General features: G+C 38.0%; 1 protein-coding gene across 1 annotated transcript; it reads left to right on the top strand.

The window, feature by feature from the left end:
• The first annotated feature begins 228 nt into the window (after positions 1-228).
• On the top strand, positions 229-2,494 carry LOC308388039 (uncharacterized protein). The gene is made up of 4 exons (XM_080868488.1): positions 229-445; positions 1,140-1,296; positions 1,458-1,534; positions 1,999-2,494. Exons 1-4 carry the CDS (start codon positions 413-415, stop codon positions 2,293-2,295), a joined length of 564 nt encoding a protein of 187 aa, XP_080724614.1. The 5' UTR covers positions 229-412; the 3' UTR covers positions 2,296-2,494.
• The last annotated feature ends 5,069 nt before the right edge of the window (positions 2,495-7,563 follow it).

Raw genomic sequence — 7,563 nt, 5'->3', positions numbered from 1 at the left:
CAAAAACGTGAAATCATTTTACTGTTATGTTTGGACTTTACTTTTTTGCTTTAACTACATCCTAGAATTGTTCATTAATTGTGAGGTTTTTATGGAATTTGCAACATCAAGTTAAACCGAGGTTCTTTGGAAGTTAAAATGTCAAGCAGATTTTTATGTTACGGTGACTACATTTTGTAAGTTACAAATATAGTCCGCCAAGACAGCATAACTGTTTCTAAACAACTGCGCATTAATACCACAATGTTGTATTTCCATGTATCAAGTTCGCAACGCGCATTAATCCCAAAGGCTGAAAAGCCAGCAGCGATGAGTGCTCCGCCTCCGCGCTGACTAGCGTTGACACAGAAAATGACTCTCAGGGGGTTATCGATGGAGGAGCTCCTTAAAAAGTTGATGGAAGAAGGCGTTGATGTGTCAGACGACGAGGCGCAAAGGTTTAGAGGTAAGTCGGGTGTGATTTTGTGTTTTTATAAAAATTACAACGTGTAATTTTACAGTAGAGTTAGCAAAAGTCCGAAGAGCTAGCTTTAACATGGGTGAATGCTAGCAGTTAGCTAAGTTTTAAACAAAGAAAGGTACAAATGTGGACTATTTAGACTGTTGGTGGAATGTTCAACGTCTGTCTGCCCGCCGTATTCCAGTGTTTTATCAATAAATAGTCAGTAACCGTGTACAACAATGTAAAAAAATCAATAATTTCTCAAAACATGCTAGTATGTAAATATAGCTATTAACAAAAATGTTTTCTAAGCAAAATTTATCGCATCTAACTTGTTTCCCGCTCAAAGGGATTTTAAACAATGGAAGGTACACATTTGTACCATTTCACCTACTTAGTGGGATTTGGGATTTTCGAATATGAGAGCTGTAAGCTCTGTGCAGGGACACTGTCTGCAACCCAAGAATTGTTAAGATGATTGGGGAAACAGCTAATGATTTTTTTTGTCTCTAAATCTGATTATTATTATTTTCTGTACTAACTGATTAATCAATCTGTTTATTAGCTTTAGAATTTTTTGTTCAAGGGTTAAAGCACTTTACATTTATCTCCAGTCTGTGTCTTTAAACATGTCAAAAGTTTAAATCCTCAATGTAAAATGTCATTCTTTTGTCTATTCTGCTCTTTTCATTTCCAGTTGTGTGATGAGGTTGATTTAATGCATCCCTGCCAAGACAACATCTGTCGCCGCTTTAGCAAAAACTTCACTGCTGTTCTTCAAATGACCAAGGATTTGCCACTGAAGAAGGTCTACATGGAGGCAAGAGAGAATGCACTGGCTGAAGACATTACAGGTGCTAATTTGACCTCATACAAATAGTAAATTTTGTGACAATTCATTTGCTCTCTCTTCCAAAGATAATTGATGTACCATAGTGTCATGTGAAGAGCATGTTAATGGGAATTTGCATGCTATCAAAATCTAATGAAGTGCATTTGCATCTGTATGACCTAGGAATTGACTTCAAGGGGGCACTTCTCTTGCCATCCATCTTCAAGGAGAAGATAGAAGATTTCATCATCCTTGGAGAGGTAAATGCATGATGCATAGCCTTTGGCCACAAGTTTCATTCTCGGTGTTTTGTTGGCATGGAGCTGAATTCAGCTGCGGTTCAGCATCACAGCTAAGCTAATGTAGGGGAAACACTGCTGTTAATCCACAGTGCTGCTGTGCTCTTGGATTTTGTCTGGTGTTTATATAGATAGATAGACCTTTATTGTCCCCTTAGGAAAATTCTTCTTCACAGGTACTGTCACTGTCAGGGGTGATTGCTTTTGCCCTTGAATATTATGTCAAACTTTAGCAGCTTATCAAACACTACCACAACAGTCATTGGCTTTTTGTTTGGAGTAGGGGCCATGTTTACAGGTTATCAGAATAGACAGTTTTGTTTTGCAGCAAATAAAGAAGGTAATTTGAGGAATCTGTTGAAAATCCACTTGGCACATATTGCTTAAACATACTGTATACTAATGTTTTTCTTCCTCTTCTGCAGAATACTCCCACGAGTCCATACCCAACCATTCGAATGAAGGATAAGAGTTGGACAACTGCCCTCTTAAGACAGTGTCGCTGTGTTGTAACAGTTGAAGGAGTGGATGTTTGCTCGTGCCGCTCGCTGGATGAGGCCTACATCTCAGCATTCTCCACCTTCTTCGTGTTCAACATGACCTACCCTGCATACTTCAAGAAAACACTTGTCTTTCTTCAGAACTGCATTGTCAACATAGGAGACCAGGGAGACAAACCCCTGCCAGTAAGTGTCACCAGGGTACTTAACCAACTCTATTAAATATGCCCCCACCCAAGTGTCACTACCTTATTCACTACCCAAGGCTGATTTTGATGCATGGTCCTCTTCGCCCTTTGTGGTGTATGGGATATGAAAGCAAGCATCAATATTTCAAAAATCTAGCGAGTAAATGCAAAAACTTTGTAAACATCACTGCAACTCTTAACAATCGTCATCAAATGAAACAGTGCTGGGAGTTTTCTTCAGGTAGGTTGCTTGTTGACTTTGAACATTCACTCAGCACAAGTGTCAGTGTGCCATTTTCATCTCTGCCAGGTGACTTACAGAATGCTCTGGAAATGAACAAAAGTTTTACAGATGTGCATTTTCAGGATAAAGTGCTTCAGTGTGTGTCTGCTATATCTGTCAGCAGTGTCAAATATGAACTTGAGGATGTTTTTGTAGTTGGCCATGTACACACTAAAGCCATACCTATATTCCTTAAAATCAAGTATATTTTGAATGTTGATACTTGTTGGGTATTGTGTGGGAAACTGTTACTTCCTTGCACTTATGAATGTCATTTCCATGCTTACCAAGTGGCAGTTGACAATGACTGGATCCTGTTCAATCCAGGAAATGAATTAGACTTTCAAGCTCTAGACACGTATTTAGTTGATGATAGACTGTTTGTGTCCTTGAGGTATTCTGTGTGACGTGATTGCAAGCACATTTTCCATTGTGTTCAGGTGTTTAATGTCTTTATGTGATTGTTTACTTTTTTTTTTTTTTTTTTAAATGAATGTATTTTTCTTGACATGTCCTATGGCAATATACGAATGTAATCAAGGATGTATTTCTGTGGTTGTTTAAATGCTTTGATGTGATTGTATTATCGAAAATAAATGGTTAAATAACCAAATATTTTGGACTATTGGGGGTACATTTTTGTCTCTTTAGGTACGAAATAGGTTGTCGCTGGGGGGGTACCCTCATAGGTACCCTATTGTACCCTTTTCAAGGGAACATTTCTGTACTATAGTTTCAAGGTACATTTATGTCTTAGGAAAGTACATGATTGTACTTCAGATGGTACAATTTCATAAGGTACAAAAATGTACCAAGCCTAAAGGGTACAGAAATGTCCTTCAAAAAGGAACACCCCCAGCGACAAGCATATGTACCCTTTTTGGTACACTTTGGTACCCCTATTTCTGAGAGTGTATGCAAGTGAAGTGACACTGGTCACAAATGCGCTTTCTTTTTCATTTTGGATTGCGCTTTGAGATTACAGGAGCAATAAATAATAAATCTTATTTGAACAGCGGTGTAAAGTCTAACAGCGCTGCGCTGTTTGCCTTTCAGTGGAAAAAAAAAAATCCCTCTTCCCTTTTGTTTGAGCTCTAAGGAATTTTTCTTTCCTTTCACAGCTTTACATCATTTATATTTTCATCACTTGCATTAATGAAACATCAGAACAACGAATAAACAAACACCACGAGCTCATTGCATGAAGGCTGCGAGTGCAGTTACTGGGCTTGTTTTATAGTGTCTGACATGCTCTTGTGCCATGACTGGTCATTTGTCAGCACTAAGAAAATGTATCAAAAAACTGCTTCCGTGAGTGTTTTCTGAACTAACACTGTTACCCCATGCTCTGTATGTTCTCTAAGAGCTTATGTGGCGTTTTGACAACATCCCACTGCTCCTGTCTTTGTGTCTCAAACTGAATAGATGCTTGATGCAATGGGCTGAGGCATTCCTGCCATGAAGCGTAGATTTAAATTTTTACGGTAACAAGGGATTTCTTCTTTGATAGGAACGTGAGAAACATGGATATGTTTATGGCTTAGTGTCTTCAACTATTTCATTCATTCACATTCATTGTATTTGTCAAAGCAAATTCTTTTATTCATGGCACGCTGCGGAATAGCAATGAGGTGTGCAAGCGTGCACATGTTTTCCCCCATGTGCATGCGTTTTCCCCATCGCTTTTCCTACCGCTGCATTTCATTATGCGCTTTGTATCTATATTATGAAGAAAAAAAGATGTTCCTGGTTCTTGTTCCTATTTAAATACAATTCTATGTGTGCACACAGTTTGTTTTTACAACTTGCTTGGTCATGCAAAATTAATACATGACATTTGAAGATGAAACAAACGCTAAACTTCCCGCCATCGGCTGTTTCATCAAGCTAGGTGACAAATATATTAAACATAAAAATAATAATAATAAAAATAAAAAAACATGCATATGTGCCTCATCGATATGTTTCTTAGGAATTGTGTCACTTTTTCTAGTGCATCAGGCCATCGGGTATCTTAAAGTTAAGTTAAACAATTTGATTTTGGAGATTTGGAGTTTATATGATCAGTCGTGTCCAGAATGGACTTTAAGGCACTGGAAGCCCTGGTGTTAGCTGGGGGGGGGGGGGGGGGGGGGGGGGGGGGGGGTTCTGCTGGTAGGAAGCTCTCAGACTTCCTTTCTTGTCATCTGCTTCCAAAATCCAACCCACCCATCCACCAACTTAGCACACCACAAAATCCCAAACTTGAACTCCTACCAAATGGCAAACAGTGACAGTGCACTTTTGAAGTGTTTTGTGTAACTGTTGCCATTCATATCTGTCAGGGCACAGATTCACATCCACACAGTTATGGATATTTTGCAATGAAACGTAGCAAAGAATATTGTGGAATGTCTTTCTAAGCCCCACATACATAAATGCGAATCCTGTCCAATCTCCATTTACCCACATGCAGCAACGTGTAACTGTGTAGTGCTGAAAAGGATATATGCCAAACAAAACAGGTGGAGCGCTTGGCTTAACCAAGCGTACTGCTCTGCACTGACTGTCATAAGAAGCTTATCCACAGTTTGCATCAAAAGACAATTAGAGTCAACATTTTTTTAATTCACAATTTAGCCTAGCATTTTGGGCTGTCATTGTGATGGTTAATGACACGTCCATAAAATATTTATCTAAAATCTTAATGTAAAAGTGTATTTGACAAGTGCCTAATTTAATACACAACACTTAATATGAAAATTAGAGCTGAACATTATATAACTATTAATGATGACCAAAAAAAATGGTGATCACTAACTGTGCAAAATGCTGTTAATTACTGAAGGAACTATCAAGTGTTCATGACAGAGATTAGTAATTGATTTTAGACACATGAAATTCTTAAACATTGAACAATTCATTTGATTTGTTGCATTACTCTCTAATCTTTAGTGAAGTGTCTTTTTTACTATGTTAACTTCATATTAAGTTGCTACAAAAAAAAAAAAGAAATATTAAAAAAAGATTCTGAACATCAAAATCTGAGATTTCAACTTCAACCTCCCCCAAAAATTTAAAGATGGGGGCTCCTGCTTTACATCTACAGGACAAGTATAGCTACTTAAACCATCCAAGTTTTTTAAAAGACTACAAAATGTCAAAGCATCCTAACATTTAATATCACAAAGGTACACATGTACATGTGAAGGTCTTAGAACCATTTTCTGAACAGCTTTCTCAGCTGCTTTTATAAAATCTGACAAAAGGCCCAGCTACTTTCGTGGGTGCTTAAAGTTTGGTCAGCGTGCCCTTTACACACAAAATATTTGATCTAACTAACATTTTATGAAGTTTATTTGAGTTCTAAAACATTCAAATTCTGAGTAAAAATCCAAACTTTCCCATCAAGCTGGTTTTCATAGCCACTGAAGTACAGATCACCTTTGAAACAAAACAGAGTTGGAGTTTGGGTTGGAGTGGGGTGGGGTGGGGAAGGTCCATTAAGATCTGTCTGCTGTGACTCACCTAATTAAACAGACAGAATTTCGCCTAAGCAACAGTTTAATGAATACGTCATTAATTTTTTTTTGGATAACTGTATTATTATTTTGTCAGCTTTATTGGTGCTTTATACATAGGACTGTTCTGAAAACAGAGAGACTGAATATATGCTCACGGGAGTAAGATGAGCTCTTTTCATAAGAGATCTGCTTCTGTCTTTGTTAACATATCTTTCCATTTGAAGTGTACTGAACTATGAGAAGCTGTGTTTTCCTGTCACACTATATCATCCCTACATTTAATCTTTATCAAAGAATGCAAAAAGCAGATCACTGGCCAAACGTCAGATGAGCATCATAAGGGGCTATATGATAGAAAACAGTGTTATCAGTAGATACAGGATAACTTTTAGTGCTATTAGGATGTCATATTGAATAAGGCAGACATAATTCAGATCAGAAGATAAACAATAAGGTTGACACAATGCAGGAAAAAATCCACACAGAGAAAAATTGTATAAATGTTAATACAATTATTTGAAGAAGCTCTGAGGTCACTTCTTTGAAAACTTTCCAGCTCAAATTTGCACTGATTTCTTAAAGAAATGAATAAATCAAAACACAGTCAAAACATGCTGTGAAGTTTGTTCTGTATCAAAAATAGAGGAAAAAACAGTTTGATGATTTGAACATAGGATATAATTATTTATAGCCTGTCAAAAAACAGAAAAGTGTAAATGTGAGAAAAATTAAATAAGATCCCACTTCCCAATAATTCACTGAGAAGATTTAGGAAATAATGAATAATTTCTTTCAACCCCTATCATGGGCCAAGATTAGTGCCAAATGCAGGATGTGCATGTGAGCACGAAACAAGCAGCATAGACGGATTCATACCTGCGAAAGAAAGCCTGCCTCTTTTCGCTGTAGAGTTGCTATGGTTCAAAAGCTGCAGAACGACAATTTAAGTTTCCCAAGAGAGGCTTCAGCAGTCAATCAGTTTGGACAGGCTGTGAAAAGTGGAGGAATGAGTGGAGGAACAAGTTTCATACAAGTGGCAACAAAAGCTGATGTGAAGTTAAGGACTTACTGAGATGCAGTTAAATGGAGGAAGGTGTTGCTAAAACCTGCCAGGTTTAGGTAATGGAGTCTATTTTATAAGGATCCTTGTAAAATAAAGGGTTAAACCCCCAAATCTGCTTCCACTCTCTACTTCTTTAACCACAACTGCTACAAAAGGAGCATATTAAGGCTCAGAATTAATTAATACAAAAGGTGCAGTCAAAACATTTCGGGGACATGTGAGGCATGAAAGCTTAACATGGGAAATGGAATAAAACCAAGTAAACGTACAAAAAAACTGCTCAGGAGAACTGTGGCTTCATCTTCAGCCTTTTAGAAGGGTTTGAGAAGAAGGAGGCTCTGCTCCGCTGGGCTCCACCGGCATCAAACCCGATCGATGGCTCTTTGATCGCCTTGAACTAGCTCTCTTCTCTCCTGCCTCAGCTCACCGGGGGCAAACAGGCCTCTTCATGTG

This window comes from Rhamphochromis sp. 'chilingali' (genome assembly GCF_963969265.1).
Source record: "Rhamphochromis sp. 'chilingali' genome assembly, chromosome: 20".
Classification (NCBI taxonomy): domain Eukaryota; kingdom Metazoa; phylum Chordata; class Actinopteri; order Cichliformes; family Cichlidae; genus Rhamphochromis; species Rhamphochromis sp. 'chilingali'.
The sequence above is the reverse complement of the archived record's forward strand: the minus strand, read 5'-3'. Positions and strand labels throughout refer to the sequence as shown.